Source organism: Drosophila gunungcola, unplaced genomic scaffold, assembly GCF_025200985.1.
Source record: "Drosophila gunungcola strain Sukarami unplaced genomic scaffold, Dgunungcola_SK_2 000066F, whole genome shotgun sequence".
In the NCBI taxonomy this organism is placed as follows: domain Eukaryota; kingdom Metazoa; phylum Arthropoda; class Insecta; order Diptera; family Drosophilidae; genus Drosophila; species Drosophila gunungcola.
The window spans coordinates 355,409-371,128 of record NW_026453229.1 but is presented as its reverse complement, the minus strand read 5'-3'; the positions used below and the strand labels follow the sequence as shown (position 1 = coordinate 371,128).

Genomic DNA, 15,720 nt, shown 5'->3' with positions numbered 1-15,720 from the left:
CAAGGTTTGCCCTTGGTAGCTCGGCCTGAAGTGAACCCCGTGTGCATGTTTTCGTGTGTGCAGTGATTTGTTTCTGGGGAAATCAGGGGAATCCGGGATCCGGGATCCGGGAAGAGGGTGCACTTCAGAGGGCGACTGATATCATTCAATGCTTCTAATTTACGGATTAATGAAGGCGCAACTTTACATATGGAAATGCTCGTTGCGCGGCGGCGATCGTGGGAAGCGATTAGAGCGGTACAGTGGTTTCGTATAGTTCGGTTCGGTTTGCTTCTGTTTGCTTCAGTTTGCTTTAGTTTGGTGGTGCGAAGAGAGTTCCCTTTTAAAATCGCCCGTCGCATTGGCATTGATGGATTGCCCCATAAATTTGTGATTTGCTAAGCTCGACTGCCATTTTCCAGTCCAGCCGATCACAAAGTCAATTTGTATGAATATTTATGGGGAGGTGTTCAACTTTTAATGTGTGTGGGAGTGTGGAAAAGTCTCGGCCAGTTTCGAGGTCAGTTATTAAAGTATTTTATCATTGACCAACAGGACATAAATGTCTATAAATCTTAACTCAGATCCGATTTAAGGGCTTTTATCTTTAATATGTTGAAATCCTTTGGGAGGAGTACCCTTCACCATCTTTCATATAGATGAAATCTATCTGCCAAACTAAGCTTCAATTTTCCAATTCACAGTTCAGCGGCTTGGCAATAAATTAACGCCCAATATAGTGGGATATTATAAGGGGTGTTAGATCATCAAAGAAGTAGATAAAACCCTTTATTATGTTAGCTAAATATAAACTACAGAGTACAAAAAGAGTTCTTATTAATAAGCGTTGGTTTTTGCCATAAAGGATTGTCACCACAGGGTGCCTGGGTCACATATCCTCGTCCTACGTCAAAGTATCCTGCCTGCAGGGCAGCCCGCAAACAAACACTAATAATATTAATAACGATTATCGCCCGATGAAAATGAATATGGCTCAGAATCGGATTCAGAGTCATAAATGCACGGCGCTCACTCACTCACCTCATTCATCCGTTCAGCCGGTCCATTCATCGATAGTATCTCTGCTCCGGAGAGATTCGGCTGAGCCGGGGAGGAGATCCGGGGGGCAGAGACACGCGACGGCAGTTCCTTATCGCGGGTGACCAGAGAATCGCCACGTGCGATTTCATTGCCAATTCCATTCATAGTTCGACCAGCTCATGTGTGCGACTGAATGGGTGATGGCTACTGTCAAGGGCACATAGCTAGAGCTAAAAAATATCATAATTTTACTGTTTTTGGAACAAATGATACAGCATTTTCAAACACAGAAATTAAAGAGGGTGGCTCATTTAAATTAAAATTAAAACTTAAAATACAGTATTTTAAAGTACAGGAATTTAACAGGGTGCTTAAAAAAGTGTTAATAAACATTTAATTTCAAATAAAAATATCAAAAAAATTATTTATTTATTACCTTCTAAATATTATTTTTGATACTTAAAAAAACAGTTTTTTTTATTAGAAAAATTCAATAATTAAAACGTATTTTCAAAAAACTGTCTTTTATAATAGATACAAGCCTATTGAATTTGTATCTATCTTGAGAAAGTTCAAATACTGTATTGTATTGTCCTAATATTGTAAAAAAATGTATTACAAAAAAAATTCTACAAAAATAAAAAACTGCAGTTAAGTTATGTTTAAGCCAATTTCGAATCGAATTGAATTTATTTCAATGGACTTTGGGTGCTACTTTCCTGACCTCGTCTGTGAGCAACCGGTAGCAAGATGTGGGAAATCGGCAGGGGATTGGAAGCGGTAACAAAGACAGCGAGCGGGACCAGCAAATTTGCGTGCAATCGTTTGGCCTGCGTTTTTAATGACTTTTTCGACTCGGCCCCGTATTTTTCCCTTCCCCCCAAGGGCAATGCATTTAATTCGATTATGAGACGCGGAGTTCCTTGGCTTGGTATAATAATTTTGGTGGTGGTTACTTTGTTAAAAGTAATTGAAACTCTGGCTTTGGCTTGCCTGGCTTGGTTGGCTGTAAGTGGAACGCAGCCAGCCGCCCCTGTCCATCGCCATCTTCACATCTTCACGTGCGACGGAGTACAACTAATGTGGGTGTTAACGGTGTGTTAAGTGATTTCGCCATTTGTTGTAGAATCGATCCGAACAATTCGAATTGCTCGACTTCGACTTCGACGTCGATGGCGACGACACCCGATAAGTATCGCGGTCTTTGGGCTCCGGAGCACTTGGCACACGCGTTTCGCACATATTTCAAGCGCTTTTCAGAGCGGGCTGAACTTTTCATTTCCGCTTTAAAATGGATAAAGGCAATTGCACAAATGTATCGACTTACAATGCATGCCGCCTTTATTGGCTGTATTATATTAAGGGATTGAAAGAGCGACTTTAAAATATAATTCCCTTTTTCTAACCCCGGAAATTGGTATCCATAGTTCTTTAGAAACTATGAATTGCTATGAATTTGGGGGAAATTTGTTGTTATATTTTTAAAACGCAACAGTTCAACATAATATGGTTTAATTTCGTATGCTCAATGATTATTATAAACTAGGCATTAACAAAAAAATCCTAATAATAGTCGAAATCATATGGATTTAATTATGGATTTTGTATCCATATTAGCAACGTCCTCACTCGAGTGTCCCGAAACTCGTTAATGGGTTAATTTAAAGGTGCAATTTATCTCTGCTTACCAAGTGTCGTCCCTTGTCGCCACTACCCCTATTTCTCATATTTTTTTGTTGGTTTTTGGGACCTTTCCGAGAGCCGGCTAATGAAAACTAAAAACTTCAATTACCAAAAGAGCCAAATAATGCGTTTTTAAACCCAAAAATGTAAGAGTTAAGAGCAGAGCGCCCAAGAAATTGTGATAGATGAGGGTTTTGGCTTGGCAATGTTTTTTACGGGCCACTTGTTCGTGACCCTGCTTTCTGCTTTCTAAACAAAGAGTGACCAGAAAGGCGCAACAGCAACAGCAACAACAACCAAAAGAAAATGGCAATAAATCAGGGTAAATAACACACAAGTACCGAGAGTTACGGGGGCGCCATGAAAGGGTATTTCGCCCGAAATTTCCCAATGGGGTGATTATTTAAAATTGTGCAACGCATAAATAGAAGTCAAAGTTGGCAAAAGAGGCAGCAGATGTGGGACTTGGGCTCTGGTCCGATATCTGTTGTTGCTCCGCTTGTAATTGTGTTTTTTGGCTTATTGCCTTTGCCCAAAATATGTAAAATGGGGAAATAAAACAAGGAGCAATCGATATATCCGCAATCAGCTAAGGATCCGTGCAGAAAATTCAAAGAAGTTATCTGTCTTGTGTCATTAAAAACTATTCAATAGTAGAAGGTTGGGTCATTTCCATGCAATAATATGTATGTACATTAAAAAATAGAAGGAGATTAAATTTGTTAATGAATAAATTAATATCTGATTACGTGTATTAAAAATTTAATGAGAATCAAATTAAATTTGTATATGTGTGAAATAATATGCATTAAGTTGAACGTGATTATACATAAATGGCAATTGTTCTTAATGTTCAAATGATGTGGTTTTGAATAGGTCAAAGTTCATTATGTAAGGATTTATTCAAAATTCGGCCACACTACAATTATAAAGGGGTACGATCATTTTGCCTGGTTTGAAACCAAATGAAAAGGGTGGGAAAGGATCAGCTGATTTGATATCGATATACAGTCCAAAGTCCAAAGTGTATTAAAGTAAAGCTCGCAAGATGTCGCAAGTGGAGCAAATGCAAGTGAAGTCCCCGCCAGAAACTGGAGCAAGAGGAGCAGGATCTCCCGAGGAAACCTCGTCTGCGGCAGTGGCGACGGATGCCAGTGAAACGGAGCGCCTGGTGAAGCTGGTGATGGCCATGGGTTATCCCGAGGGCGAGGTTCGCCTTTCGCTGGCCCGTAGCAACAACAACGTACAGCGGGCGGTACAGATTTTGGTCGAAGGAGCGGATGACGGTGAATCCCGGAAACGGCGTCGTAGTCGCCAGCGTTTGAAGCAGCTGCGCAGCTCCCTTTTGGGACAACCCCTGGCCACGGACGACGCCATCGTCCAGATGATGCGGGATCAGAGGATGGCACAGGCCCTGCGGGAGATGGTCAACGAGAGCAGCGTGGAGGCCATGCAACTGCTGCTCGCGGAGGAGGAGCAGGAGGAGGAGGACTTCGACGAGGGACAGGAGGAGGAGCAGGTGTCCCAAGATCAGCTGGGCAGCTCCATGGAGCAGGCATCCTCATCCGCCGAGAACTCGCCACCGAGCAACTAATTCAAAAACAGATGTTACTACCGCTCTATACCTCAAATAGTCCTTTTTTTGTAACTGCATACCTTAAAAAGGATTAACTTTTAACATTTTGTATTACAAGGTTTTAAGTTTGTAATTGAAGAGTTCTTAAGTATTTTTCGCCTATTAATATTAAAATATTTAAAGCATCCCAATGTAAAAAAATGGTGTCCAAAGGTTAAGCCTTTTGTTTGTAATAAAACTTTATAAACGAAAGAGTTCAATTTTGAATAACACATCAATGAATTTGGTTTTAAGATAAAGTTTATAAGTGTTTTCTTATAAGTATAAAACCTAGGTTATACTTTATTCGAAACACTTATAATTCCTTGAGAGTTTAAAATATGGTTGATTCTAATGTGTGAACTTAAAAAAGAACATATTTCCAACAAATTATTAAAAACCAAACAGTATTGATTTTAAAAACAAAATCGAATGCTGGTATACACCCTTTTTTATGATGATAATAACCCTATTAACATCGAAAAGGAGTCTATAAAATCAGAGCTCCTCTAGGATGATATTACCTGGTGCGAGTACTGGTGTCTCTCGAATTTATTTATTTATCCAGCAGCCATCAGGAGACATTAAATGCATTAGGGTTACTCAACCCCCAGGCCCTTTGTTGTTGTTGTTGTTGTTGTTGCTGGTGCTGTTTTGGCGGATGTGATTCCGGTCAAGGAGCGGAAGAGGCCGGAACTCAAAAGCAACAGCAGCAACCCTGTGGCAATAGCAATGCGCAGCTTGTCAACCCTTTTCGCCTCGATGATTAATGATCGCTCTTTTTCTTTTTTTTTTTTTTCTTTTTCTGTTGTGTGTTCCAGTGTTTTGTACTGATTTCAATTTACCGCTTTCGCTCAAGGTTCCTTGGAGTAGATTGGGCCATAGTGCATCCCCTTGGTTTTTTTCGTCCAGCGAGGGGAAGGGGTATTTCGCAGTTGAAAAATTCTAATTAATTTTGACTTGCAACCGTTGACACTGTCAACCGCAGCCACGTAACCCACCCAGCGTTTATCGCGTTTGATCGGCGTTGCGGCGCACCGCAAACTGCAGAAGGCGAAGGCGAAGGCGTCAACCCCTGGACGTCCGACGTCCGATTCTCGGTACTCTGGTACCCCGGTACCCCTGTACTGGGAACTAGAGGCGTAGGCGGCGCCGACTCATTTATCAAGGGCAGGCAACTGTCGCCGCTTTTGGGTCTGTTTGGAGCTAAGATTGCGCGGGTTAAGTCAGATTGCACAGTGCCAAAGTTAAGAAAAGAAATCACTTAGCTTCTGTCGTTCATTTTGATACCATTTGATTTTAATTCGCGATATCCTTATAATATTAAACTACTTATGGTGTTTTTAAATCAGTTAGAAAATTCTATAAAAATGGATAAGATATTCACACTTTGTTTTAAGTATTGATCTATCCAAACGCAATAGAATACGAACCTTATGTTCGTAGTAATGAAATAACTTGCGTTCATTTCATACCATTTAATTTAAATATCTTAAACTATATATGGTGTTTAAATATCAGTTGAAAAATTCTTTTAAAATTATAAGTTTCACTTAAACATGTAACTTGTTTTGTTTGCTTAACGTTTTGAAGGAAGTGAGTTAGGAACACCTATGTTATTAAAGGGAAGCCTGTTCTGATCTTAAAATAAGATCGCCTTTACTAACTTCAATCTACCTCAGATTTTCAAAATGTATCCTTTTCTACCGTTCGCCTTTGAAAGTAAGAACCCCATAATGTAGCTAGAAGACCCATTTCATCACGTTCGATAATGCCCAATTAGATTGGGTTTTTTTTTCCCTCGTGCGGTTCAAGTTTGGTTCGGGTTCGCTGGACTTTAAAATGCAATTGTCACGGGCCGTAAATTAGATGTGGAAAAGTCCGTAATTCGATACTGCGATGACGTCGCTCTGACAATGGCATGCAATCAGCCCTGGTTGTCCGCCCATTACCTTTGCCGTTATGCCCGTACCGCTTCTTGTTGGCCTCGTTTGCATTTTTGTGGGAGGGGGTCGAAGGGGCGTGGCCTTATCAATATGTTGACAACAAGCCGGCAATAATAATTGCAACAACAATTTGCAGCGCGAACCAAAGAAGCGTGCGAAATGTGTCAAAAGGGAGAGGCATGCGGGAAGGGTTACGATCCAGTAAAAAAACTGGTAGCAGCAACTCAAGACCTCTCGTTATTTATGAATGTTGCTTCGGTGATCAGTTAAATGGCTTGTTAAAGTAATTTCCTATGCAAATGAGGGCGAAGATATGACAAACGGAGACAGCCTGGGAGCCCCTAATCCCTGGCAGAAGTGCCCGCCAATCGATAACCGCATCCGAGAGTCCGAGAGTCCTGCCACAGGATATATGTACGAATGTACATACTATATACCATACGTATGCATACTATACATGCAAATCGAACCGCAGCTCAGATTCAAGTGGACCCCAGGAAGAGGGGGAAAACATTGAGCTGTGCTCACTTTTTATTTGCTCAAGCGCTTAATTGTGTAAAAAAGGACCGATGATAGTCCTGCCGCAGGAGCGACGGGACTCACAAACAGAAGGAGCAGCTGCCGAGGGCTGCCAATTAATAGATGGAAATGGATTTGCGTAAGAAATATGCGTTGCCATTTCCATAGCCCAACAATGGAGAGCGAGCGAACCAGAGACAATTAGGCAATTATTTGCGCAAAGGATCAAAACCAAAACAAAAAGCCTTGCCACCCATTCACCACCCATTCACCACCCATCCACCCTCTGACCCTCTTCCCGTTTTATGGGAAAGCGCTCAATGTGTCCATGGGTTCGGTTGTTTGGTATGGTATTGCCCCTGCTCGCCCGTGTGTTCCAAATTCCGAAGCCAAGGAAGATGAGCAATGCCAGCCGAGGTGACCAGATGGTTGCTGATTTAGCCATTTTTCAGGTGAGATCTGGCTTGTTTTTTAAGACTAAAACAAAGTTTTGTTAAGTCAAGATTAACAAAACTTTGTTATTATGTGCCATTTTTTTTACATGTTAGTACTAGTACATCGTTTCCAAATTGATCAGTATTGACATTCTTTTATCTTTTTTTGGTCCAATTTTGGATCAACATTGAAAATTAAAAAAAATGTTTGAAAAATTGTTCTGTTTACAATCTACTATCTGTTTTTTATGTCACCTCGTACATTTTTACAGGTGTTCAAGACTTGAAATTATGTGAATTTGGGATATGTTTTGCTTAGCAATTTAAAATATTAACAATTTAAAATATGTAAAAAAAATGTTAATAAAAAAAATATATTTTTAAAACACCACTTAACATTATTAATATTTCTTCATTTTGTATATACTTTTTTTTTGAAAAGTTTGCGACACATCACCTCTTCTTTTGGCTTAAGGTGTTGGTATTCATTTAGCTATTGGCTGGTTGACATCACTGACGGGTGCACAGCTTAGGTGAATTATTTGGGGTGGGGATGGCGTTGGGTTTCGTTTGGAGTTTGCTTGGACCCGTTGCTTTTAATTGAACATGAGCAATTAGCGTGCAATTTGTTTCGCTCGCGAATGTGAACCAACGGTAAAATGGGGCAGCTCCCTGGCCCCTCAGCCGCACACCCCCCTACACCCACCAGTGTGCCACGTGCTTTTTTTTGTGTGTGTGTGTCTCTTGCCAAGAAACGCACTTGAGCAGAATTAATTTTAAATGCGGCTCTGCACGCGGCTAAGTGATTATGTCGTGAGCAGAAAGAGCGAAGCCATTCGAGTTAGAAGCTGAAGCTGGCCATTCAACCACCATCATCCATTCGCCACCCACCCACAGTCCACCCCCCGTGTTCTCCACTCAGCTGCTCGCATGTTTAATTATAATTAAAAAGCACAGCATCTCCAGCATTTCCAGCAGCCCACACCAACGGCACATCCTTCAGGCTAACCTGATCCATAAACATTAAAATGGTTAATTGAGTGCTTAGTGTGTCCTTACCACCCTCCGTCCACTCTGAGTGCAGCCTAATATTAATTATTTTAATTGAAATGTTCATTATTTTACATCTAATTTAGCGCTAGGTGCGTGTGCCACTGATCTCCCCCACTGGTCATTCCCACATGCTGGAACCCAGGCACAGTGGGGCCGCACAGTGGGCACCAAAAATCTTAACAAATGTGTGTTTTATGTAATTCGGTTTAAAAGATTGTCATTTTCATTTAAATATTTGTATAAACTTTATAGCAAAGCTTTACAATTTGAAAACAATTTCGAGTTCAGTACTTGAAACTTTGAAATAGTTGGGTCGAGGGTGTTTAATCTTAAGGTTGTTTTTACAATTGATATTCGGTAAGGCTTAACAAGTTTATTACGTAGAAAGTCTTTACTAAGAAACTTTACATACCGTATACTTCTTTCTTGCCCTAATGCTCAATAGTACTTACCTCTTTTGGTCTTTCCGATTTGTTCCACTGTGCCTGCCTGTACGATATACAATTCTTTTTATTTTTGGCCTGTTTTTTTGGGGTTGTTGCAGCAGTTTGACGCGGGGTTTATTATAAATTTTTAATTGGCTTTTTATGTATGAATAATGCCTGCACCCCGGCACTCCCTGCCCCTCCCCCTCCGGCCGCCTGTGGAGTTGAGGTGGTGCCACCAGTAGAGACGCTCCTTTCTCTCACGAGGATGGGGTAGTTCGGCAAATCATTTATGCAGTTAAATCATTGTGCGGCTATTATTATTTCTGCGCAGAAAAAAAAAACAGCTCAATATCACATGGATATGGAGATGTTAAATTAAGTTGAACTCCACATTATTATTATTATTTTAGACGACTTAATAGGTTTAGGTTCTAAAAGACAGAGTTCAAACACCACCGCAGCCCAATACATTTTGTTTTGATATTTTATTAACAAATTAAATGTTTTGAAATATTACACATGGTAATTGTATTACAACTACTTTCATAACACATCAGTTTTTGTTTTGTTATCAATTGACTGTTGAATTATTATTTTTATAATATCGACTCTACACATCATAGTCTCTTGAACTCGTTTTATTTTCTTGGGTGATAATAGTTCGACTTGGGTACTGAATCTACAACTAGTAGATGATCATTCAATTGATCAATAATTTTATGACTTTTTCTTTCTGTGAGCGAATTAGTGACGGTGAAAAAGGGTTGAATCGCGGGCGGGTGGGGGTTAAAAATCGGCATTCGGAGTTGTCACAAAGGAAACTATCCGGAAGCTCCACCTACCGAACACAACAACAACAACGTCGCACAGGTGCGCCTACGCAGGTGGGCTAATAACAGCGCCTTAACAGAGCAACCCTCTGCCGCACCTGTGTGATAGGCGGTCGGCGTCCAGGAGCGGCGTCCAATGGCAGAGCAGGCCCCATGAAAAAAGCAGCCCCAACGAGAAAGAGCGGAAACAACCCTAGCGAAAAGCCCACAGAGAGAGGGAGCGAGCGAGTGAGAGAGAGCGGAAAAAGCCGGTGAAAGGCGAGAGCGTGAGCGGGAGAGAGCACCGCACCGGCGAGAGAGGGAGAGAGAGAGCGCGCTGTTGACGGCGCTGCCGCCGCCGCTTCATTCATGCGGCATTCGAAAATTAGCGGCATTCGAAATTTGAACTTCGGCGCTGGCGGTTGTGTGTGCGCGCGTGCGAAACAAAAACAGAAAAGATACAGAAGCAGCAGCAGTAGCGAAATCAAAACAAAGTCACGAAACATTGTTTATTTTTTTCCTGTGTACATGCCACAAAACAAAACAAAGCAGCAACAACAACAAAAAACCCAACAGCGAGTGCGAAATATGCAAATTTATGAGCTAACTAATTGAGTCGAGTTCCAGTGCGTGTGTGTGTCTGTGTGTGCGTGCGTGTGTGTGGCAGGTGTTTATCTATATCTCTTTCTCGTTCTCGCTCGCAGTGATCTTGCATTGCACCCATACAAAATAGCGAATAACTTACGAATATAACGGTAAATGTCGCTTTCTCGCCCACTCTCACTCTCTCTCCATCTCCCTCTCACACACGCGTGTGGCGAGAATTCAAATTCGCATTCAATTAGAGCTAAAATTGAATAACATAAACAAAAACGCAAACGTAAAAACGCATTCCACTGTGCAGCAACAACAATTGAATAATAACGATCTAACCGGACCACAAGCTAAATAAATAACAAAACAAAAAAAGGCCTTTTGCTTCCTGCGAAAAGCAAAGCAAACAATAGCAATAACATCTACAACAACAACAAACACCAGCAGGAACAACAACTTAATTTCTGCATATGTAAGTTGAAACTTTTTTCGCCAGCAATCCTTTTAATTAGTTTACGTTAGTTTTCCGCACCACGGCTGCTTGTTTATTTTTGCCATTTTGCCATTTGTTCTAATTAACCAAACGAACCAAACCAAACCAAACCGAACCGAACCGAAGAATCTCTCCGTTTTCTGTTCTCTGCCTTTTGCTAATTGCCTTCGTCTCGGATTACCCAGCAAAAACAACAACTGAACTGCAGCGATCAGCAAAAAATATACAATATCTCGAAAGGAAGCTGGACAAGTTGGCAACATAATCAGAAAACCAACAAGCATGGAGAAAAATATGCAAAAATTAGCTTATTTAGAGGAATTTATTACGGTTTCTATAGCGTTTCGAAATCGAAAACAAGTTCTTATCTTTTAAAATTAAAATTCCGTCATATAACTTTTAAAGTGTTATTGACCCATAAATAAAATCCCTCAAAAGGAAGCTGGATAAACAAAAAATCAATTGCCAACTAGAGTCTCTCCTTTTTTCTTTTTTTTTTGTCATTATAAAAAAAATATATCTAAAAATATAAATATAATCTTCAGTTCTTTATACCGATTTTAATCTAGTTTGCAAATATCATTAGTTTTTTTTATTCAATAACAATTAACTTAAGTCTCATGATTATGGTTGATGTCTTATTGGAAGGAAATGTTTTAATTGGTTCCACTTAAACCTTCTTTAGTGGCCAACTTTTCCACCTACGAACCCACTCGCTTTCTTATTGATAGCTTCTTATGACTGGTCGCTCCTTAGGCAGCATTTGTTCAGCATATTTACACTCTTTTTCTTCAAGGCCCTTCGCTATTCCCAACCCACCTACACCCACACCCACACTCACACTCACTCTCTCCCGATCCCAGTTGTTGTACCATCTAATTGCGAATTTCACACATTTGCATGCCTCCACCGCCAACCGCCCACTGGCTGTGGATTTTTCACTCCGAGTGCTCTCTAGCCCTCCATAATTTACTTTCCTGCCCGCGCGATGTTGTTGTCAGTCAGGCAGCCCATTAATGCCAAATGCGTGTCTGTCAAGTCAAGTCAAGTCGAGTTCCCCATCCCAGCTCATCTCAGCCCATCTCAGCCCATACCTTTCCTTTCGCCATCTCCATCTCCGTATCCAGGGAAGAGGTGCAAAAAGTTGGCGGTTGCAGTGCAGTCGCCGCTCACGTTGCATTAATTAACATTTAAACAATAATTAAATTATTCATACAAATGTGGCAAATGTAAGCGGCACAAGAGGCAGACACGGAGGAGTTCCCTTCATCTTCATCTCCATCGCCATCGTCATTGCCCCATCTTTAATCTTCGGGCAAAAGCAAAAGCAGCAGCAGCAGCAACAACAACAGCCTATTAGTAAGGCTTATTGGCTGTCTGGCTACCAACACTACCTCCACTTCTACTACCTCTCTTCAGCGATCTTATCTCCGGCAGGTCGCGCACGCGCACCTCCAGGCTCCAAGATCCAAGTTTCAAGATCCGAAAAGAAGGCGGAGGAGGAGCGGGAGGAGCAGCACAGTAGCCGGGCCATGTTGATGATGACGGAGACGCACCTACATGCAACGCCCTCTCACGCTCTTTTCACTTATTTCTATATCCCTTAAAAACACTGATCAGCCAACAAATTTGAACAGCTGGAAATTGAGTTATAGCGTACTTAGCATACTTTCTAGGGCGTGGACCAAAGGTTTTCCACAAGAACTTTTAGCCTCTTATTAAATAAAGATATTTATATTACAAAGTTTATAAATAATGATATTAAAGAGAAGTACCGGAATTTGCCTTCAGCAAAGTAGATAAACACAAAAGATTTTTTTTTTTTAAATATATATTTAACAAATTTTTGTAAATTTAAATAATATACATTTTTGTTTTCCCCACTCAGATCCTGACTTATAAATGATCAATGTTTCAAGTAGCTCTACAAATATTTTTTTTTCTTTTGCAACATTGAACAAAATCTAGATCTGAAACCTTGTGGGTGAGTGTAATTGCCACACATTGTGTTGGTGCCGCTTTAATGCTAACAACTTGCTTAGGCCGTGGTTCTTTCGGTTCCATCCCCTTTTCCCAGATCCCTTCACGGCTGCTCTGCATCTTGCCGTGTTCTCTGACCATCCCGTAGTACCCCGCATTCCCCGTGCTCTGCTAATCCTTTAATTTATGACACTGTGGCACTCAACTAGAACGGACAGGGAACTGTGGGAGGTAATCGGGGCAGCGGGGATCGAGGGGCGGAGCAACATGACAACAATTTGCAAATATTTTATTAATAAATGGCATTGCATTCATTCGACCGCGGACCACATGCCGAACTCCAAGTCCAAGTCCCGCGTTCGATCCGAAGTCCAACTTTAGGCTTAAGTCTCCGGAGCGGCCCAAACTTGTTGTAGAAACCAGGTGAAGTAGGGATGCGGGACACAGGGGCTGAGACGCTGGCCAGTCTGCAATTGGTAGCATGCGACTCTTGACTGTTGCAGCTAAATTAAATTAAAATAAAAGTGCGCTAAGGTTGCGCCCAAAGCAGCCACCAAGAGGAATACAGTCAAACACATTTAACTCGATATTTCGGAAAAGAAAACTATAGCTCTATTTAATATTTCAAAGTTCTAAAAGTAATAAAATCCATTGCTTATATTTTGGTGACCCCGATCCATTAATGTACACTTTTGCAAAAGGTTCAGCCAAATCTTTACTTCTGGTAACAGAGTTTAGTTCTCTAATACAATTTATTAAAATAGATAATAAGAATATTGTTTATCCAGTTTGCATGTTATTAAATTCTGTATAAAGTCGTTTGGGAGACTGAAAAATAAGAGTTAAGAGCTCAAACAAATAATTGTTTCTACATTCACATGAGACTTTGAGGTGTATAAATGTCAAACATCTTGATACAATTGCTGAAAATTCTTTCTGTGATTTCATGATTCGAATGCTACATGTTTTACCTTAAAGAGGTTGGACTGTAATCAGAGACAGAGAGAGAGAGACAGAACGCTCTGGGCCAGTTTTGTGGGCAGTTAGCGGCCAGGCAAGCGAAGCCTGGCAAATTGAAATCGAAAAAGAAAACTCGTTAATTAAAAAGTTAACATGTGGACCGGGTTCGAGAACTAGAGATGGGAGCGTGAGCGGATCGCGTTGGGGACTGTGAGCCTGTGCAATTGCTCTTATTAATAATGGAGCGACTGAAATGGTAATGCTGGCTGGAAAAAGCAACGAAGCGAACCGAAACGAATCGAATCGAGAGGGTGCAGGAAACCCGTTTGTGTTGCTGCCTTTCTGGAGGAAGTGCGTCGCGCCAAAATGAAAAATGAAGTGCACGCGCTGTGTGCTGCTTGTCCCTGCAAAGTGTTTGCATTATAATTGAGGTAAAAATCAGGTGGAAAGAGCTGGAAATAAAAGCCAAGAAAGCCAGTCCTCGGTGACATAACAACCGATCTTCTCTGCCCTTTTCCACTTCGCTCCGACTCTCACTCCCTGGATCTACCTATCTCTGTTCTTCGGGCCCTTTTTTTCCATCTCTTTCTCAAGTCCCTACAGTCGTCTCTCTCACTTTGTGCGTTTCGTATTCCGCATTTCGTATTTTGTGGTCGTTTTCATTATAATTGGTTTGAAATTAATTTGCCAATTACACGATCTCACATTTAATTGGCTTTTAAGGGAAGCGAAAGAGGCGAAGGAGCTAAAAAGCAGCAGAAGAAGCCCCAGTGCGTACTGCTCTACCTGTTCTTCGCTCTCTTTCTGGTCGCTAGGTCGCTGCTTTTGATTCTTTTCTGGCTTTGCCCTTTTTTGTCCGCAGGAACCCGATGATGAGGATGTGGATGTGGATGTGGATGTAGATGTGGATGATGATCGGGGGGGATCTTGCCTCTGCCCCTGCCCCACAAGCGATGTCGCTTTCGATTTGGGTAAATGAGGCAAGCAGTGCGTGCGACATTCGCTTTATGTGCCGACAGCCGACAAAGAACGATTCTCAATCTCTTCCCCGTTGCGTCCGTTGCGTCCGTCCCGTCCTCCCCCGTTCTTATCAATTTGCAATATTCATTTTTGCATAATACGCAAGCGGGGCATGCCATTATCCCCCCGATCCCCATCCCCATCTCCCGCGCCCCTGACTTCAGTGTCACCAAAGGGGGCTGGGGCAGAGTCGCGCGTTAATTGGGTTGAACGTGCCGAAGTGGGAAAACCAGTTCTTGGCTCTCAGTTGCGGCCAACAATTTTAACTAAAGCCTAAACACTTTTAGTTAAAATGCCAATTAAAATATTCTTTTTTCCATTCTCTTGCCGTCGCTCCTGCCTTTTGGGCCCCCGGCCGCAGATCCCGGCCACAGACCCCGGACCCCGGACCCGTGATCGATGGTTGCCCGACTCGGGGCAAAATAAATGCAGATGTCAATTAGAGGCTCATTAAAAAAAACGTCCACACAAAAGCGCAAACATCCAATCCGACGAACTCGAGCCCTTCTTTGCCTCCTCAGGGGGAACTTGATTTCCTACATGAGCATCACTTGCACTTTTCTGGAGCTCACCTTTGTTGGCTATCCCCCCACACTCCCCCCGAACTTGCCCATCGGATTCCTGCCACTTCGAGGCAGCAGACGAATGCATCACCAAGGCAGAGATCCGAGATCCCAGGGACCCAGCACAGCCCAGCCCAGTTCAGCACTCCGAGGAGCAGTCGGGATCGGAGACTGTCGCATTCCAGGCATAGTGGGTCTCAGCCAGCGAGAAAGTCACATATGTGGGGCACTAAAACTATTTCTTTAGTTTGAACTTATCAGAGTAAAAACTTTAAAGACATTATGTAGGGAAAAATTAAAGATTGAAATTCTCTGTTTTGTATAATTTTACTACCAATTTTTTTTATAGCCCGATTTTGGCCAAGGTAACTAAATAACATAATTGGGTATAGCCACTACAGTTATATCATGATTATTTTTTGCTATGTAAAATTAAAACATGTTTCCCTTTTTAATAGCCAAAATTCACATATTTAAAATTATTTATTTACTCTTCTCATATTAGGGGAAAGTAAGGTAATAGCATTTTCTAGCACTTTGCTCCACTGTGCTCGGTCCGTCTCCGTTTCTGGCCGCGCTGAGTGAAGGTGATTTAAAAATTTT

The 15,720-nt window shown here is 41.6% G+C and overlaps 2 protein-coding genes across 2 annotated transcripts in view; both read left to right on the top strand.

Annotated features, from left to right (window-relative positions):
• The window catches only part of LOC128264333 (uncharacterized), a 56,983-nt gene that overhangs the window by 7,472 nt on the left and 33,791 nt on the right, over positions 1-15,720 (top strand). The gene's annotated exons all lie outside the window — the stretch shown is intronic.
• LOC128264342 (uncharacterized) lies at positions 3,711-4,550 on the top strand. Its single transcript, XM_052999774.1, has one exon. The coding sequence runs from the start codon at positions 3,752-3,754 to the stop codon at positions 4,295-4,297; it is 546 nt and encodes a 181-aa protein (XP_052855734.1). The 5' UTR covers positions 3,711-3,751; the 3' UTR covers positions 4,298-4,550.

Bases quoted from the DNA above. Each gene is read 5' to 3' on its own strand.
- LOC128264342 (XM_052999774.1), top strand. From the start codon at position 3,752: ATGTCGCAAGTGGAGCAAATGCAAGTGAAGTCCCCGCCAGAAACTGGA.